The sequence below is a fragment of the Emys orbicularis genome, chromosome 2, assembly GCF_028017835.1.
Source record: "Emys orbicularis isolate rEmyOrb1 chromosome 2, rEmyOrb1.hap1, whole genome shotgun sequence".
Classification (NCBI taxonomy): domain Eukaryota; kingdom Metazoa; phylum Chordata; order Testudines; family Emydidae; genus Emys; species Emys orbicularis.
In genome coordinates this window covers 184,023,164-184,050,883 of record NC_088684.1, presented here as the reverse complement: position 1 = coordinate 184,050,883, position 27,720 = coordinate 184,023,164, and the positions used below count along the sequence as shown (strand labels likewise).

Genomic DNA, 27,720 nt, shown 5'->3' with positions numbered 1-27,720 from the left:
AAGACATTTCGGAAACATGGAGTAGCATTTAGTCACAGCCCTCTCTATTCTGGGAAAAATCAAGCCCTCTCTATACAAATATCTTTTCCTATAATGCAAGAACATTTTTTCCTTTCACAATGGTCCCTTCTAGCCTTATCTATTAGATTTATTGACTAAGTCATAAAGGGGCGGCGTAATTATAAACTGCCCCAAACCTAGAACAGTGAATCATTAAGTTGTATACGGTAAACTAGAACCACTGGGCTGTCAAAGGAGGGGTTTTTAAAAAATAAACAGAATAACTTTATATTGATTGGAAATACAAATGTTACAAAACAAAAACAATACTCTGTATCAGTGACGTGTCGGTTTCATTACTTATCATTCCCCCATCTTTACTTTGTTTTCATCCATGTCATTGTTAAAAATGTTAAATAGCATAGGGTCAAAAATATAAGAACATTTACAATTACACTGGATGTGATCTACCCATTTCTAAAAGGAATAATGTCCATACTTCAAAAGCTAGTCTTAACTTACAAGGGTTAGGAAAAAAAATTCCTTCATGGGCAAGTTATTCCATAACTGATCACTATGGAGTTGCTTAATGCTCTGGAAAATATCTGATTTTGGATATTTTTCAGACAGGAAACTATAAACCACTTTTCTTCTCCAATCAAGGGTGAAACATTTTAGTGCTGAAGGAAGATCATTCTTGGTGGTAGGCCACGTTTCTGAAAGTGGCTATCCACAAAAATATGCTGAAACACAAACCTACCATTTTTAGAAAGAGTTGGAACAGGCACCTCTTTGCTCATACTTTGCCAACTGACTGAATTCTTAATTGAATTGTCTGATTAAGAGATGAAGGCAGCAAAGAAGCATGTTCTCTCTTCTAATTATTAAGTTCATTTTAAGATTTATCAGTCAGCTAGATACTACAACAGACGTTCTGTAACTGCTTATAATTATAAATTAAGTGAATCTGTGCTACAACCACACAGTATTTTCATAATAGTCTGAAGATAAGCAAATAAAGCATCCACATTTAAGTGCAAGATAAGTAAGAAGTTCTAAAAATCCAACAGTGTTGTAAGTAATATTTTAACTGGCATTATTAAGAACTAGACAATGACCTGCAACAGGCACTGGCAATAACTGCACAATCCAGAGATTCAGCCAGATTTGGACTACGACAATGGCCCATACAAGTGTAACAAAGTAGATATCACTGGTTTTCTTCTTTCTAAGAAAAGCTCCAATCTCAGGCCTGTGTCTGCCACCGGAAGTGGATGAAGAGGAGGAAAACGAAGAGGATGAGGCTTGAGAGGGTTGCCCACTTTCTGCTGTTTCTAGAGAAAGAAGAAGTTATTGCATTAATTTCTACTGCTGAACTGAAAGAGGTTACCTAGTAGATCACCAACATTTACCCTAGGGTCTTAACAGCTAAATGCATAGCAGTGCAATCCTACTTCACCAAATAACCCAACAAAAATATAGAGAATGTGTTAAGTTTTCCAGAGGAAAACAAAGTCTAAGACGCATACTATACTGTTAGCTATAAAATGAGAAGAATTTACTGTATTATCCTTATGGCGAAGATGAATAATGTATTTTGTCTAGGAGTTCAATAAAATCCAAATGCATGCTCCAGGCTATTTTTAAATCAAAGCCCTACACTTCAAAGCACACACACTATACTTTGAAGTGAACACTTCCATCTTACAAATCATTTAAGTATAACGTGTGGTGATCTTTTCAGATATGATCACACTACAATTATACAATATTCATGCTGTGATCTCAATGATATTACCTTGCATGTCATACTTTGTTTTCTTTATGGTATTGTTTCCAAGGATATTAAACAAACAACCTTAAAAATTAGTAGATAACCAATATGTCATTGTATGACTCAGATGACACTAAATGTTTAATTAAGTTTCATCTTCACTAGCTTAAAAGTTAAAGATGAACACATTAAAAATTAAATTTAAGAAGTGCTGACTACTTAACCAGTGTATAATATTTCATTCTAATCAAAATCCCAGTTTACAGAAAATTAGAATGCATTCCATTCCCCCACCCCAAAAAGACTTACTGTAAAGCAATGTACTAATATTCTACAAAAGCATTTGTGTGGCTCATTTTTGTTTTGACTTTTAGAGATAAACTAGTAGCTTTTGCACAGGTGTGATCTGTAAACCCAAAATGGCAGAGAACTTAAAAATCAGATGGTAACAGACCGTGAATCCCAGTGTTGATTGAACCTGGCAATATTCTGAACAAAAAAGCTCTCAACCATGATAACAGTATCCATCACTTCATACTGACACAAAAGACATTCTAATCTTCCGAGGGACAATTCTGGAATCTTGGTATTAGGACTGCAGGTTTGTCATAGTTGGAAAAAGGTCATGGATACTGTGATTTTCCCATTTGTCTGATTTCTTGTGTCCATAATTTTATTAAAAACCTCACTCCACAGTAGCGGTTTCTGTCCCACAAGGCTGGGCCCACCTCCCAACTCTGGTTGTTGAGACCAGGTGCTGTCAATGAAAGGGTGGCTGGGCCAAACCAGAACGGCACTGCAACCCCCTGCACCAGGTCGCAACGGCCAGAGTGCGGAGCTGGGCCGAGCCTCAGGAGGAACGTGGGGTGGGCTTGCTCTCCAGCAGCCCTCCTCCTCATTCGTGTCACTGTTTATTTTTTTAAATAAATAAATAAAAAACCACACACCAAATCTGAGACTTTCACTAAGAAATAAAAATTCTCCATGATTTTTTGATTAAAATGCTGTGACAAATCTGCATCCCTCCTTTATATAGGCAGATACTACTGTCAGTGAAATTTGCAGGTGGCTCTTCTGGTTGTAGACATCTGCATAAGAGCCAGACAACAAAACTGCATCCTACACTAGTCTACCCATTACATGGTTGTCTTCAACCCCCAACTCAGTGTTCAACAGAACCTAGCCTCAGAGGTGTTGGGAATTGATTTTATTAAGCTTTACTAGCATGAAGTGCCTGGTTTTAGTTGATGGGGGGAAAAAATACCAGCAGGGTTCTTGGTTATCTTCAAACCTGATTTTGCATAGAATATCACTAACTGGGACTGACATTACTTGAAGAACACTTATGATCATGCAGGAAGACCAGGCCCTAGTTCATCTGAAAAGCTGTACCATGCTGAATAGTAAAAGATAGTTTACGACTTTGTTACGTAATGTATCACTCAGGCAAAGAATGCAATTCCTCTGCTGGATATTCTGTTAAGTCATATTTATCACCATCAGGAGTTTAGCGTCCAAAAAAAGTTCTAGGAACTATATTATTTTATAGATTACTGCATGTACACAACTCCTTTCCTCTTACTTTCATTCCCAAACACAATATGGTAAATCTAAGCAATGTTATAGTAGGGGGCAAAACTCCCAACATACGTCAGTGGGAAGAAAGTGCTAAAGCAAAGGGAAAACAAAGGCAAGAGACTTGAGATGATAGCTCCTATAAGTCCTGCCACATGGCTACTTAGCCTATCCATTTCCCCCCCAAAAAATACGTCAGCGTTTGCTTTCACTTACCAGAAATTTTAGAAACACTTCATACCATCGGGAAGGACCTAGTACTATCATTGATGGAATAGAATTTCCACAATATTCAGCCACAAAACAAGGGAAGCACAAATAAAGGTCTGTATAACCAAAGTGCCTTATAGTGTGGTAACAATTTTTTTTAAATTAACTTTGTGGGTAAGTGCAAACACTAGCAGAAAGCTTGAAGCATTGTTCTTTGACCAACTAATGAAAAGCAACAGTATCAAAATTCAGAAATAATCAATTTTTCTGCAACTAATAAACACCACTTAGCACCAGTAATGTATTTGCAGAGTAGGCACACAGGAGTCTTCATTCTGAAAACTGATGTATACCTGGTGGTTAAGCTTGAAGAATGACTGAAAACTTCTGTAGAATCTTAAATCTCTCATGAAAAACAGAGTTCCAAAGTAGGATGAAAATACCAAGTCACTCTGGATCAACAAAATAAAGTTAAGAAGTGTTTAAGATTTGCAGTTCCAGAATTCTGAGCCTCAACCACCGTGAACATGGCGGAACAAAACCAAGTAGAAATTTGAAAACACTCAGTTGATCAATAATAATGAACAATGTTCCCAAAGAAGACTGCTAGATCAGTCTGGAAAATTGCTTCCATCAAAAGAAGACAGGGAGTCCCATTTTTTTCTCCCTTTCTGACTATAAAGGAAAGTTGACTACAAAAATCTACACTGAAAAATGGGGTTATATTCCCAAGAAAGTTACCCAAAGCACATTTATAGAATGTATACCTGCAGCACGTGCATGTATATTATTCACAGATATATAATCTCCAGTGAGAGGCATAGCTAAAGCTTTAAGAATAAAAATAATCTGCCTTAAAGAAAACATATTTCCAATCCAGCTTCCAAGAAGAAATATCAGATTGGAGTGGAGGAATGTATTGCATTTATTGGCAACTGTTTGACACATGACCAGCAGGCCATCCAAAAATCTAGCTAACTCACTTCTCTCATACTTCCTGGCTTCATACATTTTTTTTTTTTTAAGCGGGGGGGGGGGAGGAGAAGAGAGTCACGAGGGGGTGAGCAAAGCAAAAGACACCACACCCCACACTCGAGGGAAACAGCTGCAAAAGAAAAGAAGACAGCTATAGCCATATTGCTCCAACCTGAAATTTCAAGAGATCTCTTTGGACATTTTTTCCAATTTATTCATGTGAAGAAGTGCTTATCTTTGAAATTTTAGCATGCTAGTCTGAGTGAAGAAGTTAGTTTCACTTGGAACAGCATGAAATACTATGAGAGCAGAAAGACTGCCTTTATTTTAAAAATGAGTGTGTTGCTAAATGTTTCAAACCTAAATCTTCTTTGAGTACTATTTGCATTGGAACACTTAAATTAGTAAACGTATATGTGAATACACTTGTGTATCACTCTGAGAGAGATGAAGATATAGTTAGACTGCTGCACATCAGTTACTACCTGGTGGCGGAAGTAGCTTTTTAACTTCAATGAAGCCAATGTTTAGCTAGAAGAAATTTTATTAATGCCATGTGCTTGAAATAACCTTACACTGATCTCTATGTCCCATCACATGAAGCATTATTTGTGTGTTGAAACCAAGATCATGTCTTTTAAACTCACTTATTTTTGCAGTAGCTTGAAATTTATTTTTATTTAGGATATTCAAGTTCAAGTTTGAGTTTAGGGCACTCTAGTCCCGTCAGGTCGCTGTGCCTATTTTGATAGTTCATCCTCAGATGTTGATGGAATATTTTAGTTTCCAGAGAGTTCTGGAGGACTATTATTTTGTCAACAAAATATTCCATCAAAGGCCTATTTAGTCATTATAGTGATCTTTTGCCCATGACCAAAGAGGCTTTCCACCCCCAAATAATACTTATTGAACCTTCATCTTCTCAAGTTGCTGCTTACAGATTACCTGCAACAGAAACTAGATACACGGTCTTTGAAACTGCATGCTGAATTAAACTGCAAGAAGAAACGTTTAGTCTTGTGCCATGGTTGAGCAGATCAAAAGGAAGCCTTTTGCCTCCACAATACTGTCCACAAAGTCTTGCATTACAAAGCATGTTCAAGGCTGCCTCCACTCACACACAAAGCCTAACTTTTTCTTGCTACCATGAAGATATCAAGGGAAAGAAATAAGTACAGCAGGAAATACACTAAGAAAAAGCTCTTTTCACAGAACACTAATTATGAAAGAAAACTTCTCCCTGGCACCACTTCTGTATCTGCAGGTAACAGTTTAAATGACTAGGTCATAAAAATTGTATGTAAAATAGTCATTTACATGTTAATACTGCTGTCTTTTGAACAACTTTTAAACCAGGAACACCAACTCCACAGGGAAAAGTGTGGTAATTTGTGGGTCAGAGAATGTTTTAAAAATTGTTTCTAGTTTCCTCTTGGTTCATGCTTTTAGAAGAAATTCAAATATTTTCTTACTGAGTGATCAGTCACCTGAGGGTTGGGGTGAATGTTGCTCATTACTTGACTCATATCCTGTGACAGATATTGCCATGGCAATTGTAGAAGCAGCAATGGAAATCATTTGACCAGGAAGTTCTGTCCCTATAAAAATAAATACACAAGTAAAGAGTTGGGAAGAGGTTGATTCTTATCACAATACTATTTTTATTTCTGTTGCTCAACATCCAGTTTCACTGAAGTACAATTTCAATGAAGTGGATAAATATTCACTTTAATAGTTACATATATTATGTAGACCCAGAATGATCATCTTGTGATGTTTCACTCCATATTCTTTATGAAAATATGCTTCTGATATGAATATGACATAACAGAGATGTACTTTATGCAAGATGGCTCATGTAAGATATCATTGGAAAGGTTATGATTTACTGAATGTGATTATCCAATTTCTATGCCTGTATCATTTCTGTATCTGAAGTTAGGAGTATTAACTATGTATCTGTATTTCAAATGGGTTACTTTGGGTGTCACCCCCAACTAGCCCTTCAGGTACAACAATGGAAAAGCCAGACAGGGCTAATGGCCCATTAGCAAAGACAATGGACTGTGAAAGAGCTTAGTCTTCCTGTGGATGCTCCAGACAGCTTACGAATAATGGCTGCCACAGCCCTGCAGAGACATGGGTCTGAGTCATCTGGTACTGGACTCACCCCTTGGAATGCCAGTGTTCTTCCACTGGGAGACAAAAGGTTCCTGCCACACACAAGAGCTATATAAGGCAGGGGAGTGACATCATTGTGGTTCTTCTCCGCCTCCTCACCCAAAAACGCACTGAAAAACACCTGGAAACAAGAACTGAACTGGGTGGGGAGAAGGGTTGAGCCCAAGCTGGAAGGGCATCTAGCTTGTGAGTAATGATACCTGAGGTCTCAAGCTGGAGACCAGTGAAGCTGCATTTCAAGACTTTCTGTAATCTACCTGTGACAATATTTAGGGTGAGAAATTACTATTTGTAACTCATTTCTTTAGTGAAACAAGCTTAGTATGCGTGTTTTGGTTTATTTGCTTAGCAAACAGAACAAAGCAGATTACTATCTCTTTAACCACTTAAAATTCACCTTTTGTAGTTAATAAACTTATTTCTTGTTTATAATACAACCCCATTTGTGCATTGCATAATGGGTGGGGGGTAAGAGGCTGTGCATACCTTACTCCACATTGAGGGAAAAGGTGGATTTCATAATATACCTTTGGGTCTGCACTCCAAGGGAGGTGGAGACCTGAGTGCTGGGGCAAGTCCCTTAAGCTGAGGCTTCCCAAAGTTGATCTCAGTATCTGTGTCATTCTGCAGTTGGGTGTGGCCCTGCCTCTGTGTGTGTGTGTGCGCGCGTGCGCGCTGGCGGAGGCTTGATAGCCTGGCTCAGCAAGACCGGTAAAAAGGGTGCCCTGGTTGGCGAAACAGGCGGGCTCAGTGATATCCCAGCACATCAGGTGGCACCTTAAGGGGTCCAACCCGTCACACATCTATCACGGAGAACTTTTCAAAATTTAGTCTCAAGAAAATGTATGCATTTTATGCCATGGCTGTGGTCTAGAATACTGATGGGGGAATTCTGTGCCACTGAAAAATTCATGTTCCCTGCAGAATTTTTTTTCCCTCCACATAAAATACAGTCTGCTTGAAGTATCAGAGGGGTAGTCGTGTTAGTCTGAATCTGTAAAAAGCAACAGAGGGTCCTGTGGCACCTTTAAGGCTAACAGAAGTATTGGGAGCATAAGCTTTCGTGGGTAAGAACCTCACTTGCATCTGAAGAAGTGAGGTTCTTACCCACGAAAGCTTATGCTCCCAATACTTCTGTTAGCCTTAAAGGTGCCACAGGACCCTCTGTTGCTTTTTACAGTCTGCTTGAAAGGTGCTGCAATTACACCTTTCACCCGCTAGGGGCTGCTATGGCACCAGAACAGAGGGCAGCTGCTCCCACTTTGGAGCAGCCAGCCACAGCGAGGGGAGAGGGAGCAGAAGACACTGCATTCCTAACAGTGCCCTGCCCATATGTCCAGATAATGAGGCCAGAACATGGGGGGGGAGGGAGGAGAGACAGCATGGGGCACATAGGGCTGCTGGGGAGATCACAGACTAGGGTTCAGAAGGGCTAGTGTGGGGGACAGACTGGGGCAGGGGCTGAATGGAAGTGGGGGTGCAAGGGTGGCTGAGTGAGGGTGAAGGGCTAAATGTGGATGGGGAGAAGGGTGCAGGGTCACATGGAGACAGGGACAGATGTGCCTGACAGAGGATAGGGGTTAACTGAAGTGTGCATGGGGGAGGAGCGCCAACGATTCCTCCATCCCCTTGCCCCTAAAAAAACCTGTACCATACTTCTCCCACCCACATCTAACAACCCTCCAGGTTCACTCCCTGCCTCCTTCCCAGCAATTACTTCCCTTTCCTTCAGCTCCTCCATTACCCTGATCTGCACCCCCTGCTCCCTGCCTTTGCACTGCTTCTGAGGGGTGCAGGAAATACATTTCTGTACAATAGTTTAAATTAATTTACTCAAAGTTACCAGTAAGAAATCTATTGCCTAAAAAACATTTCATGAATCTTTTTTGTAGTCTGTATTCTTACAGACATACTTGCTGACAGGTATTCTGAAATAAATGACCAAAATAATTGAAACTGATTTGATTATATAGCATTATTTTAACAAATAAAATATGCAGAATTTTATAATATTGTGTGCAGAATTTAATTTTTTGGCACAGTATTCCCCCAGGACTACCTAGGAAGAGATCTCTCTTCTTGTTAGCCATATCATCTGTGAAATCCAGCTCACCAAAACTGTTTCAAGTGGCAAGCAATCTGATTAACCTGAAACCTCTATGGTTAGTAATAAAGTTTAGTGACCAAGAAGAACAGTTTCAGGGAAAACTGTGTCAGAGGGTGCAATAAATCCATATTCTAAGTGTTTTTAGGAGTGCTTGAGTACTGACCACCAGCCAAATGTAAATTGGACCATGTACTGTATCCTCAATGATTAATCATTGCAGCCAACATGAGGAGCTCTCAGTTCCTAGAAACTAGGAACTATTTTGGTACAACTAGTATGCATGAGGGATGACTTCCATCCAGTGGAATTCATAGTAGGAGAAAACAGTTTAATCTCAACTGACATCTACACTTGGATCTTAATGGAAAATGTTGAGTGGAAGAATTCTAAGCATTTGTGGTTACTAATGAGAAACTTAAGGATTGGTAAAATGGTCTCAATAAGTTACTGCACAGCAACACTTACTTCACTAGGAGGGTTGTGAAGCACTGGAATGGGTTACCTAGGGAGGTGGTGGAATCTCCATCCTTAGAGGTTTTTAAGGCCCGGCTTGACAAATCCTGGCTGGGATGATTTAGTTGGTGTTGGTCCTACTTTGAGCAGGGGATTGGACTAGATGACCTCCTGAGGTCTCTTCCAACTCTAATATTCTATGATTCTAACACAGCGTGTGACTCTACAGTACACCAGTTTGACACACAGCAACATCCTGTGTGGGCACTGCTATTGCACAGTACAAGAAGTTCTGCAGTGCAGCTTGGCATGCTACTACTTAAAGCCACACAGGGACTTCCATTGTGCTGTAGCTTCATCCAGACAGCACATACCTTCACAGCAAACTGGTGTGCTATAGATTCAAACCCTCAGTAGAGAAGCCCTAGTCTCCCCACTGCCCACCTCCGACATGATTACAGGTGCAGTTAAAGTTGTTGACATACTTTAACCGTGCATTCCATACATTTAAGTGTGTTTCTTTTAAATTTAATCTTAATTGTGAATTTCCTGGGTTTCCAATGCTTCTTGCATACCCCAGACTAACTACACAAGTATTGAAATGTTTTAATCTTAATTTACCAATATGTAGCTCAACCTTAACTTCAGTTTAACAAAGTTTTGGAATTTTCTTAGGTTCTTCAAATTATTTGAACTATGAATGCTCTGCTGTGATTTTCTTTATTCTCTAGGGCAGTGGTTCTCAAACAGAGGTTTGAGCCCCTGGGGGGCTGCAAGGAGGTTTCAGGGGGTCCACCAAGCAGGGCTAGCATTAGACTCGCTGGGGCCCAGGTCAGAAAGCTGAAGCCCCACCGCATGGAGCTGAAGCCAGAGGCCTTGAGCCCCACCACCCAGGGCTGAAGCCAAAACTTGAGCAATTTAGCTTCACAGGGGCCCCTGTGGCATTGGGCCCCAGGCAATTGCCCTGCTTGCTACTGCCCAACATAGACCCTGGCTTTTCTATGCAGAAAACCAGTTGTGCCACAGGTGGGCCATGGAGTTCTTATAGCATGTTGGGGGAGGCCTCAATAAGAAAAAGGCTGAGAACCCCTGCCCTAGAGCACCCTGCTGAAGAGCAACAGGACATGATGGGAGTGCAGAACGAGTTCTTTACTCCCTGGGACCTACTGCATACTTCCCAGGGACAATCAATTTGAGGGCAAGGATTCTTTGTTTTCTGGGATTCCCTCCATGTGGATCAGGGTGCATTAAGATGAGTGGAAAAGGGAAGTGTTTTCTTTATTTCTCAAGATTCTTCTTCTTTCCTTCAGGTTCTCTTCCCCATCACAACTCAGGGAATTCCTCTCTCCTTTCCACATTTCCTCTGCAAGCTTAAGTTCTCATCTTCAGTGTCCTACCTTTATCTTTGATCCTGGAAGATTTTTAGTCCTCTGGAATCAGAGCACAGATACTAACATGTATGACACTGCCCAGTGTAATGAAACTGGTTTGTTCAGCCTGATCCCATCCCACACTCTCTGGCCCCAGTATAAGATTAAGGGCATGTCTACACTTACCTCTGGAGCGATTGATCCAGTGGGGGTCAATTTATCGCATCTAGTGAAGACGCGATAAATCAACCGCCAAGCACTCTTCCGTCGACTCCGGTACTCCACTGGAGCGAGACGCATAGGCGGAGTCGACGGAGGAGCATCAGCAGTCGACCTACTGCAGTGAAAACACCGTGGTAAGTAGATCTAAGGAAGTTGACTTCAGCTACATTATTCACGTAGCTGAAGCTGCACAACTTAGATCGATTTCCCCACCACCACCACCACCTAGTGTAGACCAGGCCTAAGACTCCTAAATAACACTTCCCTAGAAAGTCTCCTAGGATTTAAATCTACCCAGTGACAAAATGCCTTTGTCCCATGACTGGAGCTCCGAAAATGAACATTTGTGCTGGGAAAACATTAAACTGGAGTATATGAATTAGTAAGAAACAAACATCTTTAATCCTGTATTGCCCCGGTTCTGAGAAAGTATTCTTCTCAGGCCTTTGTATAAGCAACCCAGTCTGCAAGCATTTTGGTTACACTACTGAGAAGCTAGAAGTGGAACAGAAATTGCAGTTTAGAACAACAGTCTGCATTCTATAGAATCACTACAGAAACCTAACATTAGTATACTGCAAAATATTTTATTAGATAGAACCAATCAGACTTCAGTTTTAGGAAGCATAATCCATGATATTTTTAATTAGCAAAAACTCCTACTTTCGCTATAATAGAGAGTACACATACACAAGTCATATGATATTAAAATAAACTCATGAGTAACCCAAGCAATTTTAAGATTTCAAGTCCTACATTTTCCATAAGTTTACCTTGGTTGACAGCAGAAGAAAAGTGACTTATTTCTTACCAGAAGACTCCTTTCCGCCCCGTTGCTCATGCAACATGCCCACAGTCATCAGAAATACTATAACCAGAAATACTGGAATCCTCCAAGAGCCAGCCACAGAAGCTGGGGGGGGAAAAAAAAAAAAGATTTTTCAGCAAAGTTTTTCAGAATTTAATCAAAAATGTTAGTGTAATGCAGCCATTCTGAAGAGGGCAGCCACAAGTGGAACCTAGCAATAATAGATAGATATCAGTGTCTAATATCACAGAAGTGTGAGAAATTTTTCTACATCTAAAAAAATATTTAGACATTTTATGCATTTCTTTCCATTCTTATGGGACATTTACATTTCTCAATACTCATTCTAATACCTATCAGTCAGTGTTCTTTTTATTCAATTAGTATTACATTATATTGAATATATAATTTTAAAATTATTTTTTAAAATACTTACATTTCAGAATAACTCAAGAAACAACTTCCTTTTAGTAGAACTTCTAAATAGAATGAGACCAAGGAGTTTTCTTGCTTGCTTTTTTTTTTTGGGGGGGGGGGGGGGGGGAGAGAGAAGGAATTTGAAGACCAATATTTGTTTGGCTGAAAACTAACCCACAAAGCCACTACATGAGATCTTAAACCACAAAATAGTGTACGTATGGGCAAATTTGTGCAACAATGCAAAAGAGATGCTGCCTCAGTAAGACATGAAGGAGTGAGCTATGAGCTCTTTTAAGGATATTAGCTTATTATTAATGTATTAATTAGCTACTGTAATGGCTAGTGAGCCCATACAGTTATGCTATTAGAAAGGCAGAAATAGAACACAATCTTAGTAAAAAAAAAATTAAACATCCTTGATATTATCAATATGCTCGGACTGGCTGTAGGAGGAAGAGTTTATTTTCATGTTAATTCTGCCTTTTAGATCTTTAATCTTTGTTACTAAGATTCTCTCAATAACAACCAAAAAAAAAAAAAAGTGTAAAAAGTTACAGATGGGGGACCAAATTCTCTCCTGTGGCCAGCTCTGTCAAGGAGCTGGTTCTGATCCTTGATTCTAAGGGCCAATCAGCACCTGGCCCCCGCCAGCATTTAGAGCAGCTGCTCTAACTTACACCAGTGAAAAAAAGGCAGGCAGTGCTACAGAGTTCCTCCATATCCCCTCCCTGTTCATTACTCCAGGGGGATAGTAGCACAAAAGCTACCTCCTGCAAACTTTACACCAGCGATGAGTTCTCCTGCACCAAGAGAAATTCTCTGCTGGCTATTTGCAGTAAGAATCTGGATCCTTTGCGCCACCTGAGGAGGGCAAAGGGGCTGGATCTCAGTTGAGAATTTAGCCCAAGGTTGTTCTTTGTTAAGCTTCCGAATTACATTTTATACATAAACACAATGATGTGTTACCCACCTAAGTGGAAGAGCAGTATTATCCAGACAGGAATGGAGATTGCTCTTAAGTAACGCTCAGTGCTTGCATTCCACTTGAATGAAATGGTCAACAGATAACCGACAACCAAGGTCCATATCTTTAAAATAAGAAGATACTTATTGGCATACATATGTACTACACATACATCAATATATACAGATCCATATTAATCAACAGTTTGGGTTTTTTATATAAACTCCTGCACCTTCGAGAGTTGTCTATCCCAGAGGTTCTCAAACTGTGGTCCATGGACCACCAATGGGCCGCGAGCTCCATTCAGGTGGTCTGCGGATAGCTCCAAGTTGCAAGCCTGGGCGGCCGCACACAAGAGAATGAAGGGCCATCCACCTAATTAGTGGAGCTATGCAGCCGTGGCTCCACTAATTAGGTGCCTGGACCCTGGAGAAGATGCACATGTAAGGTGAGGTGGTGGCCTTGGGGGAAAATAGGGGGTAGGTGGGAAGGGACTGTGGGTTGAGAAGAGGGGGTGGGGAGAGATTTGGGATGTGCAGGGCTGCAGCAGCCAGAGAAAGAGGTGACTTTCCCCAGCTCCAGGGCGGCAGCTGCCGGGGAGAGATGACCCTCTTTCCCAGCCTCAACTCTGTGGCTGCTGTGGCAGGGGAGAGACTCCCCGCTTTCCAGCCCCAGCTCGGGGGCTGCTGTGGCAGGGGAGAGAGGGCACATCCATTGCATTAAAAAGGTAAGACTACTGATCTTAAAGTACGAGTTGTGTGCTTTTATTTGTAGAACAAAAAAAGGTTTATTATTATTAAGTTGTTGTTTTTTTTAATATAGCGCTTTTATCCAAACCACTTTACAATAGTTAGCTAACGGTACAAACCACATTTGGAAAGATCATTAAGTAGTCCTCCGAAACCCTCAGCAATTTTCAAGTGGTCCGCGGGGAAAAAAAAGTTTGAGAACCACTGGTTTACAGTGTTAAGCCGCACTTGGAAAAAAAGTGGATCAATCTTTAAATCAGAATATTTGCAACTATTAAATTTCTTCTTTCTATACCAACAAATATTAGGTTGCCCACTATATACCTATTTCAAGTTTTTCTAAAGTTTAGGTCTAAACTCTTATATGGTTTAAATTTGTTTTATTTTGAAGGGGAAACTCTCTAGTTCTAAATAACTATTCCCATCATTCTTAATATTCTCCACTCCCTTTGCCAAAATAATCAGAAGTAGCTACCACCTGGGTAGCAAGACAAAAATGTGATCTTCTGTTAACTAAGATTTGCATATTTTCCTGGTAAAATCATCTTTAATGTTGATGCATAGTTAAAGAGTTAGTAGCCCCATCCATTTCTGCTTTATGCACACAATGAAGTTTCTTACCAAAATGGAGATGGTCAAAATTGACAGGGAAAGTAAAAAGTTATGTTTTATTACCAAAATTCAAACTTAAATGTAAGCCTTTAATAGAGAATGGTTCATGCATTTGACTATTAGCAGTAAATATGCCCAATGGCCTGTGATGGGATGTTAGATGGGGTGGGATCTGAGTTACTACAAAGAATTCTTTCCTGGGTGTCTGGCTGGTGAGTCTTGCCCACATGCTCAGGGTTTAGCTGATCGCCATATTTGGGGTCGAGAAGGAATTTTCCTCCAGGGCAGACTGGCAGAGGCCCTGGGGGGTTTTCGCCTTCCTCTGCAGCATGGGGCACGGGTCACTTGCTGGAGGATTCTCTGCACCTTGAAGTCTTTAAACCATGATTTGAGGACTTCAATAGCTCAGACATAGGTTAGGGATTTATTACAGGCGTGGGTGGGTGAGATTCTGTGGCCTGTGTTGTGCAGGTCAGACTAGACGATCATAATGGTCCCTTCTGACCTTAAAGTCTATGAGTCAATGTACCACTTTGTTACCCATTTAAAATGCAATAGGAATGCATTGAGCAAATATGAGCCTTTTTTGCAAGCTCTTTCAATCCTATTGTACTAACAGGTTGTAGTAGGCCAGAACTATCACATGGGCTTCTTTTTGTCTGCTTAATTTGGTCTCTTGCAGCTCTACTTCTCGGATAACTGAAACAGAAAATAACAAACTTTTAAGCTCTAAAATGAACCACTGGACAGGAGGAAAGAAGAAGATATGAGCAGGAGCAAGAAAGGGAGATTAAAAGCTACCTGGATCAGAAAAGGAAGAAATCTGAAGGAAAAGATACAAAAAACCACTTCAAATGTATATGTTAAGAGGAGATTTGATCTCAGGCCCAGATTCTGGAAAAGCATCATTATTTATGAAAGCACTTAAACATGTGCTTAACTTTAATTGTGTTGTTAAATTCCACTGAAAACATTAGGATTTAAGCATTTGCTTAAAAGCTTCATATTTAATCAGGGTCTCAAAGGACAAGATGGACAGCATGTTGTGAGCAAGGCAGGGGTCAAGTCACTGAGGAGGGAATATAATAAAAGCTCAGCTGTCTATTTGTTACCATTATCTAATACAGTGTTTCCCAAATGGATTGCAGGCCTGGCCTGGAGCGGAGGCCTGAGGGGGATGGAGACCAAGCCTGCCTTGCATTCTCCCCACAGCTTTGGATCCTGACCCATGGGGCTGGGGCCGGGGCCAGCTTCCTGCTCCGGGTGTTGTGGCCTGGTGCACGAGATCACAGGGCCATTCAAGTTTAGCAAGATCACAATGCCTTGAATGGGGAGCCAGACCCAGCCTCGCAGGGCAGGAGATATGGCAACACGGTCAGGGTGGGTGGGCTCATTCTCTGACAACCTCTTCCCCTCTCCCCCCTGCACTGGGTGGGATTAGGATTGTGGTGCTGGGTGGACGGTGCTGCTTCAGGTGGTCAGTGGGTCGCACAGAAAGAAAAACCATGGCTGGTCTTCCTTCTAAAAAGTTTGGGAGCTACTGATCTAACCCTGAACAAAGCAGGGTCCTGAGGAAACAAAGTGATTGTTTAAATATGCAAAAAGAACAGGAGTACTTGTGGCACCTTAGAGACTAACAAATTTATTTGAGCATAAGCTTTCGTGGGCTACAGCCCACTTCATCGGATGCATAGAATGGAACATATAGTCAGGAGATATACAGAGAACATGAAAAGGTGGGAGGAATTAGCCTCTTAGAGTTGGTAGGGGAACTACCCACCTTTTCATGTTGTGTGTGTGTGTGTGTGTGTGTGTGTGTCCTGACTATGTTCCATTCTATGCATCCGATGAAGTGGGCTGTAGCCCACGAAAGCTTATGCTCAAATAAATTTGTTAGTCTCTAAGGTGCCACAAGTACTCCTGTTCTTTTTGCGGATACAGACTAACACGGCTGCTACTCTGAAACCTGTTTAAATACGGTGGTTGAAATCCTAGCTCTACTGAAGTCAATAGCAAAACTCCCATTAACTTCTGAGGGACCAGGATTTAAAAATACACCTCTACCTCGATATAACGCCACCCAATATAACACAAATTTGGATATAACGCGGTAAAGCAGTGCTCCAGGGTGGGGCGGGGCTGTGCACTCCGGTGGATCAAAGCAAGTTCAATATAACACGGTTTCACCTATAACGCGGTAAGATTTTTTTGTCTCCTGAGGACAGCGTTCTATCGAGGTAGAGGTATACATTTCTTTACCAATGTTAATACATATCAGATTATTAAAACTAAAAAACTATTTGGCATTTCACTATTTTTGCTTTTTTTGTAGTTTACTCAGATTTGACAACAAAAAAATTAGCCAGTCAATTTCTTTGTAATCAGCTTTGCTTTTTCATTCTCATGCATTAATGAATGTTTAAGTCCAAGACACATTTTTAATTAGAAAATAATCATAGAAATTTCTGTTAACATTAAGTTTCCTATATTTAAACAGAACACCACACACACACACACACTTCAAATTTGGACATACACTTTCAGGTAGTTTAACATCTGTAGGGCCAAACTGATTATCTTTATTAATGTTAAATATTACCTAACACTACAGGCAGCCCCAATGAAGTTCAGTGGAGTGGCTTGTGAAGTAAGGTACTGCTCACCATGAGTAAAGGTATCAATCTAGCCCTTGACTTTAACCACGTATCAGATGCTGACTAGTACAATATCTAGTCAATTTTGCTCTTCAGCTTGTAAAACTGATGAGAGATCTTCAGATTTTTAGTATTCATTTAAAAAAAAAATCCACCTGTTAATAAGAGCAGAGTGTTTCAAATACAGGTCTAACTTCTCATTAAAATATTTCTTGCCCTTGTTTTGTCAGCAGCAAATTGTTAGCAGGGCATAAGTAAGGCTGCGAGTCTGTCACGGAGGTCACGGATTCCAGGACTTCTGCAGCAACTGGTGCCGGCCTCTGCCCCCACCACCTAGGAGCTGCAGAGACACGGAGCCAGGTAGGGAGCCCTGCCAACCCTCCCTCTCCCAGCGAGGGTCCCAGGTCACCTGCCCCAGCACCTGCAGCACCCCTGTACACTCCCCCTGCCCCCGAGCACCCACGCCCACCCCCTCCCCCCCAAGTTTTAGTCATAGTGGGTATTTTTATTAAAAGTCATGAACAGGTCACGGCCCGTGAATTTTTGTTTATGGCCCATGACCTGTCCATGACTTTTACTAAAAATACCCACTGTGAGTAAAACGTAGCCTTAGGCATAGTCTTGGATATCAGAGATAACATTAAAGTAAAATATGCTCCACTGTTCAAGTAGTACATACAGCTCCCAAATCATAACACTTCAAGTTTTCAAATAATTTCAGACAAAACAAAAATGACAGTTATCTAAATATTTAGCATAGTTCAATCACCATTTCCAAAAGTTTAACGATTATAATTGGTTATAATACATTTTTCATTAACTGAATGCATTTCATATTTGTGTGCTATCCAATCAGATTGAAATTCCTGTTTTAACAGGTGCCAGCAATCTTGTTTCAGAAACCAAATAAAGCTATACCATTCCACAAGGCCATGGAAACCAGCTGTCAGTTGACTCCAGAGGTGTGAGGGATTCAATTCAAGTGACATTATGGATTAACTGAATGTATGCTAATTTAGGTAATGGTGTTTGCTAATGAGCAGTACATTATTTGCAACATTTGAAATATGATGCAGAAATTTTTTTTTAAAAATTTGAGTGACCCACTTTAGAAGTTGTTAATATTGCTGAAAATTCTGCTGACTAAACAAATTACTTGAAACTTAATGTGGGCTGGTTCTGGATGATGAGAATCAAATCATAACTTGAAAATAATGTCCATCATTTCTAAAATATACATGCTATATTGTTGAATGGCTTTCCATGGATTTCAGTGAGAACATTAGTGACTGCTGCACATTAGTTACTATACACCAGTAATCTGTATGATCATCTCCATTAAACAGTTTGGAGATTATAGTTTGGTGGGAGGGTGATAAGGGACAGACTTAGAAGAGAAAGATCATCAATACGTGCTTTTGTGAAAATTCTATTTCCAACTAAGATTATTGTTCCAATCCTAGCATGGACACAAATTCCTCACTATTCACATCCCTCAAGTGGACTTCTGAAGTCTACTTTAAACAAATTATCCTAGATTATAATGTCTATTAATGTCGGGGCCTGATTGACAAAGGTATGTAGATATAACTGGGTCAATCTATATACATGTACATTTCAGATCCTGGGGCACACATGCATACTCTAATTAACAAGACTGTACCAGGTTGAGGGAAAACAGCTAAAGAATTTCCTGGGCAAAGGAAGGAGAATAAGTCCTCATCCCTAACATGGCCTAAAAACAGGTTTTATTAAATGGAATACATGCCAGGGGCCTCACTTCATGAACACATTTATTGTTCAGACATAACCAAGTATATTTATTGTTCAAAATGAAAAGTTTAATTCTGTAAATTAAAAAAAAAAAAAAGACACAAAAATACAATAATCAAATCCCCAGTCTACCAGCTAGCAAAGTCTACTAAGCTCTATCACCATTGACACCAATATGCTTATCACTTGAGCTTGCTTTTTTTCCTTTAATAAACTTGAATACCTACTCAAGGAAATTTTGGACAAGCAAGTCTGTTTGTTAAAAACACGGCATCAGTTGATTGTGACAACTGGACAGGAGGGCAAGTCTTAGGAACTGTCAGTTTTTTAAATTTAAACTGCCCTGTCTTCCGTAATTATCTTTCTACCATTTTGATGCAACTCACTGTGACAATTTGCTTCAGACAGATTTTGAGAGGAAATCTGGATCTTCAGTTTTAAATACTGGAAGAGAAGTATCAGTCACATACTAGCAGCCAAGTTTCAGTCTCTATTTCCTGTTCTGGGATTAAAAAGTATCTAAATGACTTTGAAGCCCAAATCCCACTGACCTTCAATGAGACTTCAGGCTCTTAAGTGCCTAAATCTCTTCTGAAAATTAGACTAAAGCACTTTTAAATATTTTACTCCTGAGCTCCATTTATCACCTTCATATCTGGAATCAGTCAAGTTGGTTAAATAATGGATAAAATTAATAGCTTCTCTAAATTGTTTTTTGGTTTTGTTCTTTGGTAGTTCCTTTGTTAATTATATCAAACCAGTTTTCATTTAGACTGCAACAGCAGTCCCTCTGACATCCTATTTAATTTAAAAAAAAAAAAAGTTTGGTGTGTTATGTAGAGACCTTTGTGTGAAATCCATGCTATATTTTGATCTACTCATACTCACTATAAATTATTGTGGTAGTTGCATGTAACAGAATTTTCTTGAGTTTTTCCACTCAGTTTCATTGGGAAGATGAATCCTCAAGCCTCTTTTTTTCTATCAACCAACTTGATGGTAATTGCAGAAGACTAAACTTCCATCCTACTTTAGGATGTCATGTGTTACTTCTTTCTCAGTGAGGTTTAAATAGTGAGCTGAATGCTTGTGTTTCAGAATTTTAGGATGGTTCCAACAGACGAGTTTTCTTTCTTCCCCATGTGACACTGCATCCCATATTCTTCATAAAAATATTGTTGTAATATGAATATGACATAACTAAGAAGTTTTATGGGAGATGGGTCATATGAGGCATCATTGGAAAGGCTATGATTTGCTGAATGTGATTATCAAATTTGTATGCATGTGTCAATTCTGTATCTGAAGTTAGGAATATTGACTATGTAACAATTACAATTGTGTATGTACCTAGGGAACGTTCACCAGAGAGTAGGCAATCAGCTTGAATGGGCCATTACGATAGACAATAGAATAAGTCTTTGAAGATGCTGATCTCTCATCTTCCTAGACTTCCTGTGGACATTACAAATAAGCCTGGTCTCATAGTGGCTTTAACACTGCAAGGTCATATGATAATGTCACCTAGTATGAAGTACCACCTTGGACACTGCTGGTATTTTTCCACTGGAAACAAAGGATTCCCGCCTTATGTAAATACTATTTAAGGCTGGGAAGTGAGTCAATCAGGGCTCTTCTCCATGGCCTCCCCCAGAAGGAAGACTACTGAAAGCACCTGAAGAGACAAAGGAACTAAGCTAGGGAAAAGCAAGGGCTGAGTCCAGGCTGAGACAGGGGTCTAGCCGGTAAAGAGAAATAACTGGAACTCTGAGCTTCAGAAACTCTGCAGCCTGCCTAAAACAACACTTAAGGTGAGAAATTACTATTGGTAATCTGTTTCTTTAGTGTATTAAGCTTAGTTTGTGTGTTTTGCTCAGAAATCTGCTTTGTTCTCTCTGCTATACCTTATAATCGCTTAAAATTTACCTTTTGTAGTTAAACTTATTTCTTGTTTATACCAAAACCCAGTTTGTGCAATTCATAACTGGGGGGGGGGGGGGAAGAAGAGAAGAGCTGTGCATATCTCCTTCCACATAGAGGGAAGGGGCGATTTTTATGACCTTACGCTATCTAGATCTCTATACAGCGTAAGACAATATTATTTTGGGTTTCCACTCCAGAGGGTGTGTGTACAGAAGAGCTGGGCATTCCCCTAGCTGAGCCGTCCCACAGAGAGCTAATCGTAGACTCAGATTCTGGAGCGGAGCGTGTCCCTGCCTGTGTGTGCGCTGGAAAGAGGCTTGAGAGCCTGTCACAGCATGGAGTAGTAAGGGAAACCCAGGCTGGTAGGACAGCCGGCTCAGTGGGACCCCAGCACATCCGGTGGCACCCCAAAAGGGGGCCCAACCCATAACACCCCATTTATCTTCATTGTCTGAACAAATGACAAAGACCTCTTTTGCCATACTTCTCTCTGCGTTCTTTGATAACACCTTCAGCAACTTGATCACAACGTTCTGTAGTTTTCTTGGAAGAAATGGAAAAATCCATTTCCACCTGCCCTACACTGATACTTTAAGTACCCATTATGGGGGTCACATCTCCTGTTTCACCAATTGTTTTGCATTTATGTTAGTGCAAATTCTGTTAGTTGCACCATCTAGTAATGAAACAGAGTTTAAATCTGTCGGAGGAAGTGTATTCAGCACAAGGTGCTCCAATTATCTCTGCAAATTGCTGACTGAAGGCAATGTCAGCAAAAAGCTGTGACTTCAAGTTCAAGTCCTTGCTTTCAGTTGTTTTTATATTTACTCCTGGGGGAATTCTAACACCACTGCGCATACGCAGAGTTCATGTCCATCGCAGAATTATTTCCCCCCTGCAGAAAATACATTTTGCCCAAGAAGTGCTGCAATTCTGCTTGTCACCCACCAGAGGCCGTGCTAGCATCAGAACAGTCAGCAGCATTCATCACAGCACTATGCCCGCAGAGCTAGATTAAGACAGAGTGGGGCACACAGGGCTGCTGGGGGGGGGGGTCAGAGGCTGGGGTTCAGAAGGGCTAGTGGGGGGAGACAGACTGGGTTGCAGGCTCAGGAGCTAGTGGCATGACAGCACTGAGCCAGAGCTGAATAGGAGAAGGGCTGCAAAACGGAAGTACAAAGTAAAACGTGATAGAAGTTTAAACCTCGGTCTCAAGATATGGAAAATATGCTGTACAAATCAGCAGACTGAAAAAGTAGACTTAATATCATGATTAATATTTAGACTTAAAGATAAGTGATTTGTACAAGAGAAATTTCAATGGAATGAAGAGGATGGAGGCCAGACTGAAGGAAAGGAAATCAAGACATTATAAACAGATCTCAGTTCCTTGAGCTGGGGTAAAAGGGAAAAAGAAGACTGGCTAAAAAGAAATGGAGTTGGCAAGTTGAGAAGTTTACCAACTTAACTTTGCTTTTTCCTGAGTTTTCACAGCACCATATTTACAACCTCAATGTTCTTATCTTGAGCAACTTAAGTTGATCAAAAATGAAATGGGGCTTGCATGCACCTTCAGATTCCTCATTGAATTAAGCAGGGTCTTTCCCTTGGTTTACTGCAAATGCTCATTTTACATTTAAAACACAGAAGTTAATGTGCATGAAAGCTCAAAGAAGTGCCTAAAGTGTATTTAGTTTCAAATGTAGGTAAAATAATTTCATTCAAACATGGGGACAGTGTGAAGCATTTTTCATCCAAATTTCAGCTTTAAAATGAAAGATTAGTTTCTGAAGTGCATAGTCATTTTCATGGTTGTATAATGTAATTATACACGAGTGCCCTAACTGTAATTTAGCCAAATCACAACCTATTTTCACTAGGACTCTGACAGTAAAATACTGAACTTAGAGAGACTGTCCCAAATTTCAACTTTCTACCTCATGTTTCTAAGATGCTTCAGCTGTTTAAAACAAGTCTTTAATTACAGCAAAAAGTATTTTAACTCCTTTCATTCAATAATGAACTATTTTTGCTCAAACAAAGCAATTCACCCACAACCAGAGGCCAAACCTAGAAAATTTCAGGGAAAAGCTTCTTAAGATTTCTGATCTTCCCCCTCCCACTAATACTTGTTAAAACAGTTTAGCAAACATGGTTACAAGTGCTACTTAAGTTCATGCCCTGATCAGCCTGAGGTTAGGAAGAATAACTATCTATATGAAACAATAAATAATTGGGTAGGTGTGAATGGAGAAAGGCAGGTGGAGGAGAAGAGAACTATGGGTGTCATTCCTCTGAAGCTTCCAGTTTCAGTCAATGAAAGAGGCAGAATACTGGACTGATGAATCACTTTTTTCCTAGTATGGCAAATTCTAGGTTCCTATTACAGAGGCCTATAGATTTGTAACAAACTCATGGATTATATTTACTAACAAAAAAGTTAAAGGCAAGAGAAGAGATCATTACTCTATATGTTTTCTATATCTAAACACAACATTCCCCACAAAAAGGGGAAAAAATGAGTGTATGAATACCTTCAACTCCCTAAAACAAAATTCAGCTGTATGGGCCTGGTTTGCAATAATCCCTTCTCAGAACTCCATTGAATCTAAGGGGACAACACCCACACAGATTAAGGACCAGGGTCTAGATTTCCCTCAAAACATGAATGCACAAAAGAAATGGCCTACTTCCTAACTCTTTGGATTGACAGTACAAAATATTTTGTAATAACTAATACCACCTTATATTTACAGTGCCTTTCACCCCAAGGCACTTTACAGACTGACAGATCATAAAGATGCATGTAACTTCATTCATGTGAGTAAAGTTACATACATGCTTAAGTGTTTGCAGGATTGGGACACCTATATAAATTTATATTTAAAATAGTAAAAAAGGGTGCCTATTAATATTCTAAGCACCTTTGATATAAATTACAAAAAAACAGAGACAGTGGGATCACCTCTTCCAATCAAGGCTAGTAAAAATACCAAACCTTAAAAAAAAAAAAAAGCTCTCTGTAGCGCAAAAGTTTTGTCTCTTTCACCAGTAAAAGATATTACCTCACCTAACTTGTCTCGGTGGTAAAAATAGACTGGAGTAGAACAGAGCAGCTATTTAAGATTACAGAGCATCTTTGTGCAACAGTTTAGAATTGGAAGAATAACTAAGCAGAAAGTAATAATTGAAATTGGTATATGGCTAAAATACTGGGACATAGCACATGTGCTATTGCAACAAATCAGGGGTGCTGGACAATTTGTATAGTGGGGGTACTGAGAGCCATTGAACCAAACTGTAAACCATGTATATGATGGAAACCACTTCAAGCCCACACCCCCAGTTCCAGCACCTATGCAACAAATGCTGAGGTTCAATCTTATATAAACTGTTAAATAGCACACTCTTGAACCTCAAGTATAACATTTAGAGACATTTAATGCATTTGCTCTGACTGAGACTTTCAAAAGTCATATCCGCTCTAGATGAGCACAAGAGATTCCATGGCATTCTGTGTAGCAGTAAAGTTTACTTCAGTGTCCCTAAAATTGCCTTTTCCTGCCAGTGTTGTGCAGCATACTCTGCAACATCCTAGAGTAAAAGCTGTGCACACATATTGGGAAGAGCTTTTGGGAAGGGCCTGCAGATTCTCTAAGATGGAAACCACCACATAAATTAAAGATTTCTGTCAATAAGGCATATTCTTTGTAGGGCAATATGATTTTTATTAAAAGCACCATGCTGTCCCTTAAGTATCCCACTACCCCCTACCACAATTCCCATCTAGCATCCAGGTAGCTAGAAGTGTGGTTAACAGTGGCTGCGCAACATGGTATTCCTGTGATGTTTAAGGTAGGTCTCTATCAACAAACCATCCTAATGTAGATGCCACTTAGCTAGGGCCATACCAAATTCATGGCCATGAAAAATGTGTCATGGACCGTGAAATCTTGTCTTGTGTGTTTTTACCCTATACTATACAGATTTCATGGGTGAGACAAGCGTTTCTCAAATTGGGGGTCCTGACACAAAAGGGAGATGTAGGGAGGTCACAGTTATTTTAGGAGGTCACAGTATTGCCACCCTTACTTCTGCTCTGCCTTCAGAGCTGGGTGGCCAGAGAGCGGCAGCTGGTGGCTGGGTACCCAGCTCTGAAGGCATCACCCTGCCAGCAGCAGCGCAGAAGTAAGGGTGACAATACCATACCTTGCCATCTTTACTTCTGCGTTGCTACTGGCGGCGGCTCTGCCTTCCGAGCTGGGCTCCCAGCCAGCAGCCGCCACTCTCGAGCTGTCCAGCTCTGAAGGCAGCACCGCCGCCAGCAGCGGCACAGAGATAAGGGTCGTAGTACTACAAGCCCCCCTACAATAACTTTGTGACACCTCCCCACAACTCCTTTTTATGTCAGCAACCCTACAATTACAACACAGTGAAATTTCAGATTTAAATAGCTGAAATCATGAAATTTACAATTTTTAAAGTCCTATGACTATGAAATTGACCAAAATGGACTGTGAATTTAGTAGGACCCTAGCTATAGCTTATACCATCAATTCAGTGAGCAAAATAAACTGGCAAAAGCACATTTTTGTTATTATTGTATCTAGACTAGGGCTTTTGCCAATACAAAAATATTGCAAAAACAAAACCACACCACTAGAGTATATTGATCAGAAAAAGTTTCTAGTGCAGAGACAGGTGAAGTGGAAGTGATGCTAGCCTTCCCCATGCCTTTCCAAGCAATACCAACAGTGATTTCATATTGAGGCTGGTTCTGGTCCCCTTTCAATCATTCCAGGTTTGAGCTTTACATCTGGGAATCCATAAGTGTTTAGACTCCTAACTCCCCGATAAAAATCAATAGTATTTATTTAGGCACCTGACTCCTACTGTGAATCCTACCAAGAGACTTCCATGCTTAACTCCCACGGATTTCACTGTTGTGGATCCCACCCTGCTTATCAAGCCCACTGAAAGGTGTTACAGCCTCTCCCTGCGACAGGGTTGCTGAGGAGGAGGAGGAGACTGGCACCAAGCCCTCTAAAACCCATACATGGGAGCGCCGGGGCTGGGCAGGGGAGAGATGTTGAGCCACCTGGGTGATGCTCGGCGCAGACCGCGCCTCTCCGCGATCCCCATGGTGACAGAGGCGAGGCCGAGCCCACCCTAGCCCCCAGACTCACCCACAGGCTGCTGAAGAAGTCGAGCCCCCGGCAGATGAAGAGTCCGGTCTGGGCCAGCAGCACCTGGACTCCCAGGGAGCTGCCGAGGCAATAGAGTCCGTAGAGCAGGGGGCCGCCAGCGCCCAGCAGCAGCAGGAGGCGCCGCCTGCGCAGCACCTGCTCGCCCAGCGCCTCGGCGCCGTAGTTGGCGAAGCAGATGGGCAGCAGCAGGGCGGCCAGCAGCACCGGGGTGCGGGAGCGGTGCAGGCGGCCGAGCCAGCGGCGGCCCAGCGCGGTGAGCGAGCTCTTGAAGGGGTGCAGGAAGGTGCCGCAGAGCACGGCCCAGAGCAGCGGCCGCAGGAAGGCCTCCAGGATGAAGTAGACCAGCACGGCGGCGCCGCAGCACAGCCCGGCGAAGAGCAGCGCCCCGGTGTTGTAGAAGGCCTGTTTGATGGGCTTGTCCAGCCGCGGCAGAGACGACACCGCCGCCGGCGGCAACAGCAGCAGCCGCGGCGCCGCACCCCCCGCCGCCCCGGGGGGACCCGCAGCGCTCCGCGCCGGAGACTGGCTGCTGCTGCCCGCACCGGGAGCCGAGGAGGAGCCCGTCCGCCTTCGTCCCTGCAGCGGGGAGCCGGGAGGAGACGGGACGCGGGGACTCGCCGCGGAGCCTCCGCTGTCAGCCATAGCTCCCGCCTCACGCCCCCTACACGCCGTTAACCGCCGCTACCACCAGAGGAGAGCGGCATAGGCACAGCCGCCGCTGCACGCTATATGAGCCGCCGGGGATGCTGGGAAATGTAGTCTATCTGTCCTTTCCACCCCACAGAAGACTGGCTCGAAGAGGATTCTGGGAAATGTAGTCTCTCTTTCTCCCCCTTCCCCAGGCGATTGTGATGCTGGGAGCGTAAGTTCGTTAGACGAGGGAGTGCAGAGGAAGCTGGGAAATGCACGCGCTCGGGGGGAGCCTGACGGTAGTGCTTTCCTAGCGGCGGTGATTGGTGAAGCAGGGGATGGTGGGACATGTAGTTTCTTGTGCGTTTACAACCCAGCGCATAGGTTCTCTCACATGGATTTAAAGGTGAGCAACTGGGCATGGGTGAAATTTTTGCTCCTTTATTATTAAATGCGGCTGGAAAAGTGGGGTGAGGCGTTAAGAGTCTTTTATTTCTGTATACACATATAAAAGGTCAGGGCCGCCCAGAGGATTCAGCAGGGCCGCCCAGGGGGGGCAAGTGGGGCAATTTGCCCCGCAGGGGCCCCCACGAGAATATAGTATTCTATAGTATTGCAACTTTTTTTTATGGAAGGGCCCCCAAAATTGCTTTGCCCCAGGCCCCCTGAATCCCAGCTGCCCAGAGGATTCAGGGGTTCTGGGGCAAAGCAATTTCGGGGGCCCCTTCCATAAAAAAAGTTGTGATACTATAGAATACTATATTCTCGTGGGGGCCCCTGTGGGGCCCGGGGCCTGGGGCAAATTGCCCCACTTGCCACCACCCCCCCCCTCCCAGGGCAGCCCTGTAAAAGGTACAGGTCCTGTTTATTCAGGAAGACTCAACTAGAATTTTTAGGTCCTGAATCATCTGTAATTAAATTGGTTGAAGCAGAAACAGTTCAGTGTATCCACACTAACTGATGTGATTTAAGTTTTGTTCCACATCTACCCTAGTAGCACAGTCCTAACACATATTGATTGCATTCCCACAATTCCTGGGTACGTTTCCAGAAGCTGTCCCTTTTGGGGAATTTCATATAGCCACTCAAACACTGGGAGACAGTAGGGGATGG

General features: G+C 41.7%; 1 protein-coding gene across 1 annotated transcript in view; it reads right to left on the bottom strand.

Moving 5' to 3' along the window:
- TMEM245 (transmembrane protein 245) overlaps positions 1 to 26,619 on the bottom strand; it is a 127,290-nt gene extending 100,671 nt beyond the window's left edge. Inside the window, exons 1-5 of the mRNA XM_065399749.1 lie at positions 25,957 to 26,619; positions 13,066 to 13,183; positions 11,679 to 11,780; positions 6,022 to 6,132; positions 1,119 to 1,334 (exon numbers count right to left, since the gene is read on the bottom strand). Of these exons, the coding sequence (XP_065255821.1) occupies positions 1,119 to 1,334; positions 6,022 to 6,132; positions 11,679 to 11,780; positions 13,066 to 13,183; positions 25,957 to 26,619 (1,210 nt within the window). The remainder of the gene's footprint in view (positions 1 to 1,118; positions 1,335 to 6,021; positions 6,133 to 11,678; positions 11,781 to 13,065; positions 13,184 to 25,956) is intronic.
- Positions 26,620 to 27,720: the final 1,101 nt, after the last annotated feature.